Raw genomic sequence first — 16,727 nt, 5'->3', positions numbered from 1 at the left:
CCAGCAAAATTCAGAATTGAATTCAGGAAACCAAACTCAAATAGAATTTTCGAAATAAATGCCAGATTTCTGAACTAAAGCCAAAGTCTAGAAAATTGATGCATTATATTCAAACATAAATCAAATCTGTAAAGCCCAATAATTATGAGCCAGAAAGTGAAATATTGCCACGTTGGTTAAACTATAAAAGGCCTCTGACAATATATAGTAGGTTATTAAAGGCAGACAGAAAATCGTAGTCTTCTACGAATTATTATATACTGACGGAATTTAGGGAATGTTGTCCATGAAAATTGAAGCATCAAGATGTGAACTAAGCTGGCGAGAACCTGAATAGCATTCACTTTGAAATAAATTATATATTGTTTGCCGTCTGCTTGCGCGGTTAGAGGAAAAATAAATAATTAAGATCTGATATAAGATCTTTAATATGTACATGCCAGTAATTACAAATTCCTCAGTATTGTAAAAACAAATATGTGTGGAGCCGCCATAGAGATATTTAAAGGCTTTGAAGATATCTAACATGTTAGTAAAGGATGTACTTACAGAGATTGAAGCGAAGCGATCGACCAAACTGTCTTAAAAATACAGAAGTTTCTTTGAATGTTTTCGAATTGTTGAGTATTGTAAACCAGGAATAAGACAGCATTGATTTGAATATGAATTAACTGCACTGCTTGATGTCTCAATAGCATACCAGAAGCAAAGAAACCCTTATATCAGTCTTTCGTTTAGATTGTGATCTTTGTTCGTTGTTTTTCGATAAAGTTCGATTGTAAAGCGGTCACCTTAATATAATGACGTATAGTATTTCTCAAGATGACGCTGGAACCCATTCACACACGTTAAAGTTTCCCCATTAAGTAGCTGTAAAAAGCTAAACTTTTATTGTTATAATTATATAGAGATCCATTCGACCATGCATAGCTTAATTATTTATTATTTATTATACACCCCCACACTCTTGACTCTTCCTACTCTCGTCAATGTTGCCCTCGTTTATTATTCGTGAGAGTAATTTTTCTGTCACTTTCTATACGACATTTTTTCATTAATAATAATAGATTATCCATACAGTAGTAACCGATCTTCTACCTTAAGGATTAACCCACCCTGTTAAATTTAAAGGTATAGGTTGCTAAGCGGCAGCTGTCTCCTGCTGAGCTTTTTCTTGAACACCTAGAAAAATGTTATAGGAAAACCAAAACTTGGAAAACGGCTTCCCGCTAACATTTCAGAAATACTCGTAAATCGAATATAGAGTAATATAGAGTAAAATGTATATATAGGTCGAAAACTGGAGAGTCTTTCCGGATTATATATTTCAAGTAATATATTCAGGAAATATGCAGGGAAAACTATTTCGGGTAACATACCAAAATTAGTGCTTTCTTTGCAAATTTCAAACGTTTCGTCTTTAGGCGTCAAATTCGTTAGCTTGGGTATCGCATTCTTCAAAATATCCTCGCCTGTAGAATTGAACCGAAGCTGTGCTTCCATCGACACAAAAAGTTGAGCAATGGCGTTTATGCGGGTTTTTCCTTAAGCTTTTACCACCATCTTGCTTTTGCCACCAAGCCTCGTTTTGATGCAAAATATTATTTTTACGCCAAAATATTATTTTTACGAAAGACAACAACACAAGGGAGAAAGTGCTAAGAAGCTCCACAGAGCTTTACCGGTTGCGACATCTGTTAGATCTTCTATAACAACCGCATGACTTGAGTGCAACAAAGGAAAACAACTATTATCAATATGGACGTTCCTGTCATGACAATGCCAATGAAATCTCGCGTGGATAATCTTTTCCTTTTCTGCTTGCTTCCTTAAATAGTTATAAAAAACACTTAATTACATAACGGCGGTGGTGAACAATCACGAGATGCTACAAATTGTACGCACTATTTAGTTATAAAGAAACAAAAGAGGCGCAAAAAGGAACTTCTCATGCAACAAGGTTGGGTTCGACGACTCTTACACCTGGGATTGAATGTGTCGAGCAATTTAATAGCTTCGGAAGAGCTAATAACTATATATGAAGCGTAAAATGACGTTAAAAAGCAAACAGGCTTTAAAAGACAGCTGTTTCTATTCGTAACCTTATTAAATAGTCGGTTTAAATAGTTCACCGATACCATGCTATTATCAAGATAAAAATTTGAATAACATAAACCTACCACTAGGAACTGATGAGGCATTGGCAGATGGCAAAACTAAAATAGTAAACCATAATAAAATTTTCTTCCGTGCCGACTTAACTCCAATTTCGAGTGAATATGTCATAATACATATCATAATCTGTTGAATTTTATACCTGGAATATTCGTCCTTGTTGTCATCATCGCGTACGTAGGTGGAGCTAAACAATGTAAAAATGTATGAATTGAAAATTACGTGAATTCCGCATTGAAAAATCGCATCACCAGTACATAAGTACAGCAGTTAAAATGTTTAAGGTTATAGAATAATATTATCGTACAATTACTTATATATTTATATTATATGTATAATTACAAAATTCTCAGCCTCTATCTGATCTGCTAATAGTCCTGTCAAGTCCAACGAATGATGCAACAGCGCGGGATACGAATCTCTTCATGCACACAGACACAGTGATAAATACAGCCGATTTTCCCTTCATTAAGATTTAAACAATACTGAATTACGCCTATTGCATATTTAATAATGCGCTTCTAATTTCAATAACAACAATAACATGTCAATTGGGTGTATTGGTAGTTCAATAAAACAATGATTTAATTTATGCCATCTTTTAACGTTCAAATGTACGAGTCAAAATAATAATAGCATGTATAGGGAAGAATCATTGTGCGATACGAATAACAGTAAGGAACGCTCACTCCGTCGGAAGTTTGAAGCCAAGAGGGCGGACACTGAAGCCTTTCTTGTAGGTATGATCCCGGCCTTCGGCGCGGATATTTCGTAGGTAAAATGGCTACAATTATGATTTTTCTTTGAAATTTCCTGCACCAGAGGCCTGAATCATACCTACAAAAAAGGCTTCATTATCCACCATCTTGGCTACACTAATAATGAGGGAAAGTCAGAGAGTGAGCGTTCCAGTCTTTTTTGAGTTCACTGTTTTTATCACAGCATACCATACGGCTGAGGGAAGAAAACGTAGAATTACACAGGAAGACAGAGAACGTCTGGTGAGGGCTTTTCAGGACCCCGACCAGGACTATCCTGTCGTTGCTAATTCTCGACGAGAATCCTATGCTAACTTTGGAAAGTATCAATGCAAAATTAAGAGAACGACTCCCGGACCATCCAGCTCACGTGCAAGCAGTAGCTAAACATTTAGAAGGAATGTTGTATACCCTTAAGATAGCACATAAAGTTCCAGCCGAGCGTAATCGAGCTGATGTTATTCAACGCTGGGATAACTATGCTCACTGGTTCTTGGAGATAGCAAACCAAATTCCCGTTCTTATTGACGGGTGTGGGTTTACCATATGGACATCACGGAGCCAGGGGCATTCGCAACAAGGCGACAGAGCTTACCGCGTGTGGGCTATATGTCCGGCGTTCGTGCTGATCAATCAGAAGACTCAATTGGGAGCCATCACAGGGGAACGTTTCAACGAGTTTCTGGTGAACACAGCTGCGAAGTTGGATGAAAACGAAACATACTACGTTTTTTCGATGTCGAAATTAAGATTTTGCCACCTTACTTAATTTCCATTCTCGAATCCAGTTGAACAATTAAGCTATCAATTGTTTGAAAGCTAATATCAAGGGTGACATCACACGTCCTCGGTCCCAGCACGAGATTAACAACCGAAATGCTGCCCGAATGCCAATATTTCACTGAGAGAATATAGCAAGCCTATTTTCATAGAAGTTGCTGAGAGGAACATGCCTTGCGTTACCGTCGAAAAGTATGCTGCCTGGTTTCGATTGATGCAACTACCACGATGCCTGATGAGAGAAAATATTCAAGGATGATTACATCAACTATTTGTTTAGGTCTTGCAAAAACTTTGTCATTGCAGTGCGCTGTCGTTATTTAATTGATCTATGGGTTATTCGTATCGCACTAATGGTTCTTCCTTACATGCTATTGTTATTTGACTCGCACATTTGAACTTTAAAAGATAGCGTAAATTAAATCGTTGTTTTATTGAACTTCCATTATGCCAAGTTGATATTTCATTGCTGTTATTGAAATCAGAAGCAAACTATTAAGTATGCAATAAGCGTAATTCAGTATTGTTTTTCCCCTAATGAAGGGCAAATGCTGTATAAGTTACATTTGAAAAACGTTTCAGTGATTTTAATCTACTGAATGCAAAAATGAGTAGGATATTTTGTTGTATCCTTTTGTTCCTGCTTGTGAATTTTTACGCTAAAAACAAAGGATTTCTTGCACAATAAAGTCTCGTAAGGTTTACGCAACATATTAAAAGTAAAATTAAATTTAAAAAGATAATCGTCTAATCATCTTGTTTGCATTAACTATACTTAATGCAATATTCCTCAGTTTAAAAATAGAAATACGGAACTCGTTGCATATACAAACGGCGCGGTTGCTTAGCTGAATAGTGTGATTTTTTTTCATTTTACGAATGTCTTTTAAAGACTTTACCGAGTTCTTTTGGAATAGAGGGGAGTGTTTATTCGCTAATCTAACCTTGATTTGGAATTCCAAAGTCTGCAATTATTGCTTTCAGCAGACAAACAGCCGTAATTAGCATCAACTTTCCGGAAGTCATCACGCGTCTTCTATCAACAAAAATCGAATAGACAAATTTTCCAATATTAGGCTCGTCTTTTGGAGCAGGCAACATCCTCTGTCTTATGTGAATTATAACGTAGATCGGCATAGAAAATGTCACAAACACCGAAACCCAGGGAAAACCACTCTTTGAAAGGGCACACAGCATGACCCAGTTCTACGTGGCAGAATTTATGTTTGTCTGAGACGAAAGCTTCTGTTAAATTAAAATTATAAAATTATAAAAAATTAATTTCACCTTTTAGATGATAACCGCAAACAGGCATAGAGTTTTTGCGCAGGTAACAACACGAATAACAGCTTTCAGAGGTATATATCGTAGGTAAAGTTTAACTTGAACGAATTCAGCAGAATGTATGGCAACTTTGGTACTCGAGTTTCGTTATTTCCATATTATATAATTTTTATAAGCTTTGCCGTATGCTTCCGCATTGTCATACGCTATACTTTACGCACACTCGGAATAATTTCTTCAGAGCATTAGATTGATTGGAATTAATAATGCAGACTAGCTACGCTTACCCTTCTAACCATCACAGTCAACAATGTCTGCATATAATTATGTACATTTAGCGCATTGGTACAAACCTGCAAGGCAGAATTATATAATTATAGACTTCATTGCCCAATTTAGCAATAATAAAATCTCGTAATATAGCTAGAATAACAATTGCGAAACTTTCTGGCTTTTGACTTTGTGAATTGAAAACAATATGTGATACACCATCAACTGAATTTGCCTGCATGTGTATCGAAATAAATACTTACAGTACTATACTGTACATCGCTACTGTTGCCACATCCTAAAAGCAAGCGTTATGAGTAAAAAAGAATAATCACTGACATGCACTGTGCTTAAAATCTAACGAGAATGACATGCATTCATTTATATCACATGGAGTAATATCAAGCCAGTTTGTGTAATACAGCCTAGGAATATACTTGCTATAGTGATTCACGTACCTCACTTACTCATTGAGGTATATGACTGTTTTTCCATTCATTACAGGTTATGTCATTAAGACAGGTTGTAATGAAGGTTGCCACGCCAAGCGACTATGTATTCTTAGCTGAGGCTAGAGCTTCGCTTTTGAAAATGGTAATTTGCTTGATCATTCAAATGATTCAAGCCGTGGAGTCCTCTATAATCACAAGTTTGAGACAATTACTATATAATTAATTTCCAATGGGACTGTGTGGGCGTTTTACCTAGTATCGTATTCTGATTTCAGAACAACATTTAGTGTCACGCTGGTACTTTGTTGGTGAAGTTTAAAAATATATCTCGAGCGGTATGGTCGTACTATATGATTAAAATAAGTCTCACATGATATTAACGTTCTAACGGATCCTAAGGCTCACATCAGTACGATAGCACACCAGCTCTTACACTATATTTTGCCCGCTGCCGATCAGTAGGGATGGAGACGGTAAATGTGGGGATCATTAATGAATTTACCTTTACCCCAAACACCAATTCAACGACCAAAACGGGTGTGAAAAGAACTGTGCTTAATCCTGCAAAACAAACTAACAAAAAAAACAAACCCATGCATGCAGCGAGATTAATAAGACGCTTCTCCCGTAGAGTTCACAACATCGCGTGAAGTCGTTAGGGAAAAGGGAGGGATGGGTCACGCAAGCAACTAACAACTCGATCAGGCAAACTGGGCTCATATTTATACTCAACGGAGGGGGCAAGTAACCGACCGGACCAGCGTCCTAAGACCCGAGACACTACGATACGAAGACCCGTATAACATTAACTTCTTTTATTATTTAATAATAAATACATATATACTGAACTATATACAATAAAACAAAATATTCGTGCTTCCATGACGAAGAACTGAAAAAACAATGTAAGAACTATGAGACTTTCTGTGTTATTTGGCATCTGATGTAATTCATAAACGCAATTGTTTGGATAAGCGAATAATCGAAACCGTTATAACATAATTGTTATGCCTTGCTGTAGGTCGTACTTACAGCTAGAGTATTAAACGTGGAGTATGACCAAACCTACCTATTTCTTTTGTAGATGGTTTGTTGCGAGATCAAAGCAATATAATTTAGATGACATAATGCTCATCGAATTAAATAATCATTAAATCATGTTAATTTCATTCCTTGAGTTGAGATGTTTAATAACGTTCAAAAGCGGATGTTACTGAAGCATTTAAAACCGAAACATTATTTTACTATGGATTTTCATCGCAGTTCAGCATTTTCCGAGATTAAAAGTCCCTGGTGTCATCCCAGCCATACTACGGCATGAATACAGGCTTCAAATTGTATAACGAAAGTTGTCAATTGATTTCATTGTAAGGCATTAGACACTCGCTATAATTTCGTCTCGTCGTATAGCGATTGGCCGATTGCCTCAATTCCTAAGGATTTAATTCGTGTATTTAGGATTTAATGAACATGTAATTATCACTGCGAAGGCGGCCTTGGATTCTGTTAGTGGATTCTATAGCCCATATCCTATAGGCAGTCTGATTTGATTTGAGTTTTTATGATTTATTCATATAAATATACATTGATACAGGAAAAACAAAGTTCACATCAAATAGTACAAAACATTTCTATTCTTCTGGCACATACTAAAGTTTTGTTTACAATGAATAAATAATGTTTTTCTCATTATATTATACTCTGTTATATAGCTGGCACTCTACACTTGCAAGCACATGGATGAAATGACGAAAACAGTGTTGTTATAAATAATGGGGACATATTCATGTATTGATTTTTCACTCTACGTAAAAATATATAATCGATTTCAAAATAAAAATATACATAGAATGATTTAGAGAAGGTATGAATATATGTCGCCCCTCTAAATAAGACGTTTATGATTTACGATTTACGGCGGGACCTGCTCGACGACACGCATGCGAAAGCAAAAAATACCACATACAATGAAAGACAAAAGAGTGTGTACAATTTGTGGTCTTAATGTATTATTATGTGGCTACTAATATGTGGCTTAGGCCGTCAAGCTGACTACGCCGTAGATCGGAAGCTAACGTATTCTAAAATATTTTACAACCATTTTTCGTAAAATAAAATACGTGTGTGGGGAGCGGTACGCCTGATTGTGGTTGAAATATAACCTTTTTGCCCGTTAAAGTCCCAAAGAAGACAAGCCGCTATCATTTGTTTCTAACCTAAAGGTGGTCTTACACAAATTTTTTTTCTCTTATTTGAAAAATATAAAAACTTTTTCATGCCATGTTGCAAGCCAAGTTGCTCTGAGTGAAAAATAGGTTTTAACGCTAACACGACGGAATTGATTTTATTTAGTTCTTAAGTTTTTTGCCTCGGAGCTGAGCCTCGGAGTGAATTAAACTCTTCCAGTATTAAACGTTTTACAGGCTATAAATATAAAACTTCTACGATCTATCTCAAATAAACATGCAGTCATTATTTTACTTACAATGAAGGAAATACAACACTTTTAGGTTCACGTCCGAACCAGTTTCTTTTAAAGTCAACCATGAGACTTTTTATCAAAATAGCTTTATTACTTTTTGAGTTATCTTTTCCCAAAATAAGGGGGATGAGAATTTTAGTTTCCTAAGAAAAGCGAGGAAAAAAGTTTTGCATATATTCATTAATGTTATAGAGAACAGTTCAATAGAACAATGAAACAATAGAATAAGCCAATCGACCCCTTTTGTTTGCTCGGGGTAAAACCGTTCTTTATATATTTTTTGGAGAAAAAATATTCAGGATCGATTAAGGAGACATTTAAGTTTAAAAAAAAATAAATCGTGATTTTTGTGTATAAGACCAAATTAGTAACAACCATGGTACATTTAATATTTTAAGATAGTCTGCTGGTCTTCTTTGGCATTCGTGGCGTAATTAGAACGATAATTGGGGTGAGGGGATATTCATATATCCAGTTCTGCAATAGCTTACTACAGAAATCCGTCGGGCAGAACTGAAAATATGATTATTCACATTTATCGTTCTAGTTACGCGCCTGTTTGGCATGCAAAGCCATGCGTGAAATTGCCGATCCAGGGCAAGTCAGAATGAATTACTACAACAGCTCTAACGTGCATTAGTATACACCCGACTCTTGTCTATTAAAAATCCTACATTCTGATTGGCTACTCAACCATTGTCTATTCGTGATGGTGCACGTTTGGGAAAAATCAAAACAAACATGAAAAAATATGGCAGTAAACTCTCGTTTTGCCGAGGTTTCTGAGGAATTTTTAGAGAGTTTGATCGAGAATTCTGTCCCTGCAAAAACTAAACAGGCTACAAAATATTGCATGAAAATTTTCAATGGTAAGGAACGAAATAGAAAACTGTATTTTATTAATAAATCTGCTTTTATTCGGCGCTCACGAGTGGTTAAATAGGCCTAAATTCACAACATTTTCGTCAATTTGCACTATAAAAACTGTATTTTTAGAATGGTTTGCCGCACAGTCTAAATTCACTACACCAATGGAACAAATGGCCAAAGACGAGCTTTGTCAGTGCCTCCAAATATTTTATGCCGCTGCAAGACAAAGAGACGGTAGCGAATTTAAAGTTACTACGCTTCGCAATATACGTTCAGCGATTGACAGGCATTTAAAACAAGCACCAAACAACAAGCCTTGGTCGATAATTGCTGACCCTGCATTTGAGAAAGCCAACAAAACCCTGAATGCTATTTGTAAGAAACAGACGAGGGAAGGAAAAGTCGGAGCAATTGTCCACAAAGCTGCAATCACGCCAGAACAACTGGAAAAATTGTATGAAAGTGGCCAGCTTGGCAACAGCGACTCGCAAAATCCTCGTCAGCTCATGCAAACAGCTTGGTTTTATATTACCCTCTATTTTGGTAAACGAGGCCGAGAAAATCTAGGAAAACTTACCAAACAAATGCTGGTCCTTCGCTCAACAACACAAGGACGCCGATACTTCCGTCGCGAAGCGTTAATTTCAACAAAAAACCACCAAGGCGGTCTGAACGACAACATCGACGAAGCTGACGGCAAAATGTTTGAAGTTCCCAATTCACCTCGTTGTCCAGTTAAAACCGTTGAAAACCTAATGAAGCACCTTAATCCAAATCACGACGCTTTGTTTCAACGGCCAAGAGAAATTTGTGCCAAGTTTCATGTAGACAGTGATGAGGTTTGGTTCTGTAATTCTCCCCTTGGTATAAACACGCTCGTGAATCTACTCAAGACAATGTCGAAAGCCGCCGGGATAGTCCCCCACCTAACAAATCATTGCATTCGAGCTACGTCTGTCACAGTTTTGTCCGACCACAATATAGAGGCAAGACACATCAAAGCCGTTACTGGTCACAAATCTGACTTCTCCATTCAGTCGTACAGCGCGAGAGCATCTTTCGAACAAAAGGAAAACATGTCGAATATCCTAAGTCGCTTCGTCTCGGGCGAGAGTAATCCTTCCATTCAGTCTAGCCACTGCAGCTCTACTTACAGCAAGTCAGACCTTATGCAAACATCATCCTCAAATTCGACGTCTTTAGCACCTGAAATGACTGATCGAGCTAGTCCTGATGTCCAGTTTCGCATAGAAAACCAAGCCACAAATATCCAGATGCAAGCTCCACAATCGTTCAATTTCCATGGCTGCACAGTGTCAATCTTTAACAACAACTACACCAGACAAGAATGATCGTTCCCACTTTCCCGTTGAACTTTTCTTCCCTTGGTAGTTGTTTCTTTTATAACATTTAAGAAGAAATCTTACTTACGAACGTTTTTTGGGCATCTTAAAACCAAACTGTTTGCTTGTGACCGTTGATCTCGCGTGTATTATACGTATTGTTTACATGTCATTTTATGTCGCGTGAGTGACGTTCGCGCGACCGTATAAAATTAAATTAATTAAATTATTTTTCGGTGTAATTGTGGTGTATCGATTATTTTCTCGAATTTAATATATCTAGGTACAGGGTGTATACTAAAACAATTAGACAACTCGCCTTCGTTGTCCATGAACGAATAGTCAACTCAGGCTTCGCCTTCGTTGACTATTCGCTCATAGACAACTCGGACTCGTTGTCTAATTGTTAAATAGTATCATATTGCTAGATTTTTAAGTAAAAATATTATTTGGAAATAATAACTATAGTAGTTGTCATGCATACAAGTATTTGGAATTGAAATCCGCCACAGCGAGCGCTGATACATGGTCCGCAGGATTTTTATTCCGTGTTGATTTTAAAGCCTTTTCGTACGAACCAATTTTTTACTCTCGCACTGTTTTGATAACAATAGGCTGCTAATCCAATTAAAACCAGCACTATCATAATTGCCACGATTATGCCAGCAATAGCACCCGCAGATGATTGTTTCACTTTTCTCCCATTTCCTTATATAAATTGTAAGAAACAAAGTTTAAAACAAAACTTCAATATATCCAGATTTATCACAATAATAATGTAACAGTGTTAGAATAACATTGTGGGTCAGCTGTGACATACGTCAATGGGTGGGAAACATGTCACAATTGCAACAAGACGGTGGACGGCCTGAGAGCACGATTATGTATACTTTAACTTTCTTTTATATGTTTGTACTGTATGTTTACCGTCATCCGTCAATTAAAAATCGGGCGTTTACGGTCTACGACGCGGTTAACTCGATGTTGCTTGTCGAATATTTTGCTTAAAATAAGCTACAGTAAACTACTCAACTAATTCAAGCTGCCATGAATGAAACGTTTCAATTGTGTCAAGATCCTATGATATCTAGCTGATATTGCAGTTTCATATCATTTAAGTTACGAAACAGCTATCACGTTGCAGCTGCTTTCATGTCATCAAGAGGCCGTGAAAATGCCCGTTTGAAGGCGTAGCAAGAGTGGCAATGCTCTAGTGGGACCACAAGTTATGTCTCGCGTGTCGTTTTTCGTTGTTTTGCAAGCGCGCCGTCGAGCTCGCCGCCTCGTGAATCGTAAACTCCCTACTAAACTGCTATAAGCCTGTTCAAAGCGACGCAACATTATTGACAGTACATGCACCATCCAAAATTTTTCTTAAAATCTTTTGTGCTATTTTGATCCCAGTTTTTTAAGGCTTTCAACTAGGATAAATCTTTTACAATATACATAAAAAGATTTCAAAAAAATCATAATCATAACGAGACGTAGCATTGTCGCATGATGTTGGGTAAGATTATTTTGTTGTGTTCGTCTGAACAGGCCAAAACAGTTTTTTAAAAAGCTAGCCTAAAATTTCGTAAATTGAGTATGAAGCCAATATAGCGAATTTTTTTAAAATGACAACTAATTTTATATACTATAAAGGATGAAAACTTACCACCAGGTATAGATTTCGTATTGTTAAATACAAAAGCTGAAAATATTAAATATGATTATCAGTTTTATATCAATGACAATAGGCCAGGGTGTATCAGTGGGTAGCAAGCCTGACGTCAAATTTAGTCGCGCGTGAAAATTTTACCTCTATCATATTTTTCCACTGAGCTATATAATAATTCCTGGAGGACCGGCTCCTGATCAGAAAGTGAAGCAACAAACATGGCGGATTTTGAGCTTTGTGACGTCACCTGGTCCCCTTTGCCCATGGTAATTACCACTGACATACCGCGATACAAAGTGAAAAACTATGTGTCTCCCTCCTGGTTTTTACGAAAATATTTTTGATTTTAGGTATATATTTTTTTCGTATTTCCTCTAAAAAAGATAAAATTGTTTATCTTTTTCCCTGTTCGACAAAGTAAATGGAGAAGCGGCTTCTTGCTCTACATATGACGTTGTGAATAGCTTAATTCACTTATCGGGAAAGCTATTTTTGCCTCAGGTGGGCCAGTTTTCAAATTATTGTCTTTTTTGAACTTTTCGGACTATAGTATAAACAACTGCAAAAGCGTCAACGATAAAAAGTTATATGCTTTTATTAGCCTTTTTGACCTTTGGTACGTGACTAAATTACGATAGGATTCATAGGAAAACTTTTTTGTGTCAGGCGAAATTTGTCAATAGTTAATGTTTTTAATTCTGAGGTGCTGACAGCTGATACAAAATATTTCACTCTAAGATTCAACCTCTTGTAGACTTGAAGTGGCTGTTAAAGGTCTAATATGTTATCTTGTTTGCCTTGTCAAAAGTCAATTTATCATGGTTTTAATGGACTTCTTGCACCTTGTTTATAATCAATCTACATTTAATTTGCTCTTAATGTTGATTAATATTATTGTTATTCTCTCTGGGTGCAGAGTACTGTATATATTGAGTACAGTTAATCTTAAAAAGATCTCCATTTTTCAGGATGAAGATGCTATAGAATTTAACAAGAGATGGCTTGTTATGCAAATTACTGGAACATTGTACAGATCATTTTACTATATAGACTTGTTGGCTGTTGTCTGTTGTTGGCTGACATTTTTTTACAATGGTTTTTCAGATTAAAAATAATAAATAAATGCATAAAAACATACATTAATTGAGCAGTGTGTCTTCAATCTGCAACAACTTTTATAATTTCCTGGACAATGCATTTCCCCTCCCCCCACACCATTAAAGGGCTAAAATTATTGGGCTAATCAGGGTTTTTGGATAATAGACTGACTATAATGGAGGGGTGAACAAGCACAGTTGCATTTTTGTGAATTCATTAGGCTATTATATTTGTACTACTCCTGCAGTGCTATTAGGTAGCTATAATTTCATATCAAATACAAATCATCAATGACTTTTCTTAGGTCACACAGGGACACCTTTACAGGTTTAAACTAAGGTGCATTACAAAAAGCGTATACATTGTCTGTAGCTCATTGAGGAACAAGGTGTGACCTAAATAAATATATGCCATGTATATATCACTTCTGGTTATATATAACTATTGTAACCCCCACTCAGTACAATTGCTAATCAGCTGCCCAATATCTTGCATGAGCTTAGTCCTTGTTTCTTTGGATTTAATGCACAGACATGGACACAGGACAACATAACTGGATAAACTGGATACTTTCTGTAATCTTTTACTTCAGGGTTTAAAAAAAGTCAGATTGGTATCCATAAAAGACACTAAAAAATTATGACAATGCCAAAAAAACTCAAGCATTTCTAAAATTTTACACAGTAATGTATATTGAAATTGAAAACAAAGAAAAGAGAAAAAACCTGTCCATATCATTGTAAAATTTTCGACTTTCGTCCGCGTATTAAATATTTTTTTATGTTCGCCCAATATTTGTTTGTTTCGGCATTTGCAAAAACAGTACCTATGACTTGTACGTAACCGAAATAAACGCTTTATTACGGGTTAGGTAAAAAATAAATCGAAAAAACAGAACGACAAGGTTTCACGGCAGTCGGAAGTAACAAAATATTCATAAAAACCAGGGGGGGATCTACTGTAGCGGGCTCGGAATTGAGCCTGGTCAGTGGTAATTACCATGGGCAAAGGGGACCAGGTGACGTCAAAATGACGTCACAGAGGCCAAAATCCGCCATGTTTTTTGCTTCACTTTTCGAGCAAAAAACATTAGGAGCCTGTCCTCCAAGAATTATTATATAGCTCAGTGTATTTTTCCCTTTTTTATATGATTGCCTTCAGAGTAATCGAATTCAGAAAAATTAGCATGGTGTGACTAAATCCCCAGCCTGGCTACGCCACTGTATTTTTAGTTCAACTCATCTTAAACAATTAGTATAGTCGAAGGCGAGGTGACTCAATAATTGTAATCATTTAAAATCAATGTTGTTCCTGCAATGTGATTTGCTCTTAGCAGAGTGTATCAACCACACATCAGGTTGATTTCAAATTGCTGACGCCATGCAGAATTAAAATCACTCTCTGCATGTGAGACAACAACCAATCGGTTAAATAAGCAAATTATTTGCAAGCGTTTAACTAGAACGATGATTGGGGGGGGGAAGGTGTACATTAATATATTCAGTTCCACCTGACAGATTTCTTTTGTAAGTGCAATAGCTTATATTAGTATTCACCCGACTATGGTCTATTACAAATCCTACTTTCTGATTGGCTACTCAACCATTGTCTATTCGTGATGGTGAAAGTTTGGGAAAAATTCGCTCCCGCCACCAATAAAATTGAATTAATTAAATTATTTTTGGGTGTAATTGCGGTGTACCAATTATTTTCTCGAAATCAATAGATCTAGGTACATGGTGCATGTGTACTAAAACAATTAGACAACTCGCCTTCGTTGATTATTCGCTCATAGACAACTCGGACTCGTTGTGTAATTGTTAAATAGAAACCCGTCGGGCAGAACTGAGTATTTGAATAAACATACACCCCCCCCCTGGTATCGTTCTACCTAACGAACAACAAGCTTGAATTGTGTCAAAATAAAACCGAAAGAAAAGTGGTCGAATCGCGTAAAAGTGATAACACCATATGTCTCGGATTATATGACAAATCATATCTTAAAACACATATTACCAAACAAGCTTTTTTAAACAGGGTTATGATTATCATGCGATTTTAAATTGTAGAATAAATTGCTCTACAGAGTGCCACCCCCTAAATTGAACTGGCATAAAATATCATAGATATTCACTTTATCAACTTTTGGTCTTTCAGCGTAAATTATTTCAGCGTAACTATTATCTATATCATCACGATTTTCATATAAAATAACGTACGAGCAATAAACAATTGGTTGGGATACCTGGGGTGCTTGTAATCGTCGTCATTGACGTCTTCGTAGCTGAAACTAAACAAAAACAATGTAAACTGGAGAAATATTACAAACCACATTACGCATTCCACATTTTGTGACTTCCCTATGCTAAACATGAATGCTCATTGCAGTTATCCAAGATACGCCTGGACCTAATAGACCATTTGCATTATAGACTGCTTTTTGATGTATGCAAGATAATTCAATCAAATCACCACAGCTGAAAAGCACATACGTTTGTTTAACGCACGGAAATTGTTACCTGCACATTTGGGCCCAAACTGGTAACATTAGCCTGAAAAAAAGTAATTTTTTGCAAATTTTGGAAGGCTATATTTTCCGCAATCTAAAACAACTTTTCATTCTTGTTAATTTTTCTCTTTTCAGCTGCGGTGATTTGATTGGATTGTCTTCCATAGATCAAGAAGTAATCTATAATGGTCCTATTGATTGGAAGTAGTCCTATTGATTAAGGATTAAAGAACTTTGTGAGTGCATTATCGGGTTTTACATGCACGAGTTCACGAACAAGGAAGGAGAAATTCAATACTGCACTAGGCGAAGCCGAGTGCAGTATTGAACCTTGAGTTCCTTGTTTGTGAACGAGTGCATGTAAAACCCGATAATGCACAAACAAAGAGTGCTTTAATGCTTTTAATACTCATTTTGAGAAAACTCGGAAAGACTCTATATCATTAATTTTTAAACTTAACTAAACAACACATGCTTATCTTTAAATACTAAAACACTCCAAGCGGTTGCCCGTTTAGTATTTTTCCGCGTGGATTCATCTATAATTACATTAATTTCCTCTTCGCTAAGATCGGCAATTTTTTTGTTTGTGCCGCCATTTTGATAGTGCAATAAACCCTATAACGGTACTGCCGTGGCGTTGTTGCTATATAACATTCACTCAGGTGGTACAAATCGACCAATCAGAACGTAAGTTTACAAAAAATGAATATTGATTTGATAATATTGATTTGATAAGGCTGTTTTGCACTTACGCGTTTTTCATATGCACATAAAAGTTTAAATCCTTATAGAATGGAACTTTTAAAATTTTAAGTGAATAAACTTAATTTAAGTGAATGAACTTAATTTTCTGTTTATTTTAGTATGCATTAGTTGACCTAGCTGTTAAATAATAAAAACATAAAAGCGATTAAATTTTTCCATACGTGTACGTGCGTATAAAAAACGCGTAAGTGGAAAACAGCCTTAAAGGAGGTTAAGACCCAGGCCTAATAGAAAAACTACGGACGCATGACTTTAAGGGTGATTTAGAACCTGATTCC

General features: G+C 36.3%; 2 protein-coding genes and 1 long non-coding RNA gene across 6 annotated transcripts in view; 1 reads left to right on the top strand and 2 right to left on the bottom strand.

The window, feature by feature from the left end:
* Positions 1 to 1,653: 1,653 nt before the first annotated feature.
* On the bottom strand, positions 1,654 to 2,372 carry LOC114544243. Its single transcript, XR_003690357.1, has 3 exons — positions 2,318 to 2,372; positions 2,181 to 2,216; positions 1,654 to 1,828 (listed from the first exon to the last, which is right to left on the bottom strand). It is a non-coding gene; the product is annotated as an uncharacterized LOC114544243 (long non-coding RNA).
* A 6,230-nt stretch (positions 2,373 to 8,602) lies between these two features.
* LOC114515682 lies at positions 8,603 to 10,648 on the top strand. The gene has a single exon (XM_028534981.1). It carries the CDS (start codon positions 9,068 to 9,070, stop codon positions 10,421 to 10,423), a length of 1,356 nt encoding a protein of 451 aa, XP_028390782.1. The 5' UTR covers positions 8,603 to 9,067; the 3' UTR covers positions 10,424 to 10,648.
* Positions 10,649 to 10,829: 181 nt separating this feature from the next.
* Positions 10,830 to 16,727, bottom strand: part of LOC114515683 — a 33,202-nt gene continuing 27,304 nt past the window's right edge. For all 4 annotated transcript variants that reach the window (XM_028534982.1, XM_028534983.1, XM_028534985.1 and 1 more), the window contains 3 exons: positions 15,418 to 15,462; positions 12,072 to 12,107; positions 10,830 to 11,122 (listed from right to left, as the gene is read on the bottom strand). The gene's annotated coding sequence lies outside the window, so the exon portion shown is untranslated. The remainder of the gene's footprint in view (positions 11,123 to 12,071; positions 12,108 to 15,417; positions 15,463 to 16,727) is intronic.

This window comes from Dendronephthya gigantea, unplaced genomic scaffold, assembly GCF_004324835.1.
Source record: "Dendronephthya gigantea isolate DGI-Jeju-01 unplaced genomic scaffold, DenGig_1.0 000004F, whole genome shotgun sequence".
NCBI lineage: Eukaryota > Metazoa > Cnidaria > Anthozoa > Malacalcyonacea > Nephtheidae > Dendronephthya > Dendronephthya gigantea.
This window is presented reverse-complemented; position numbering and strand designations above follow the sequence as displayed.

Coding starts and splice junctions, on each gene's coding strand:
- LOC114515682 (XM_028534981.1), top strand. CDS start 9,068: ATGGTAAGGAACGAAATAGAAAACTGTATTTTATTAATAAATCTGCTT.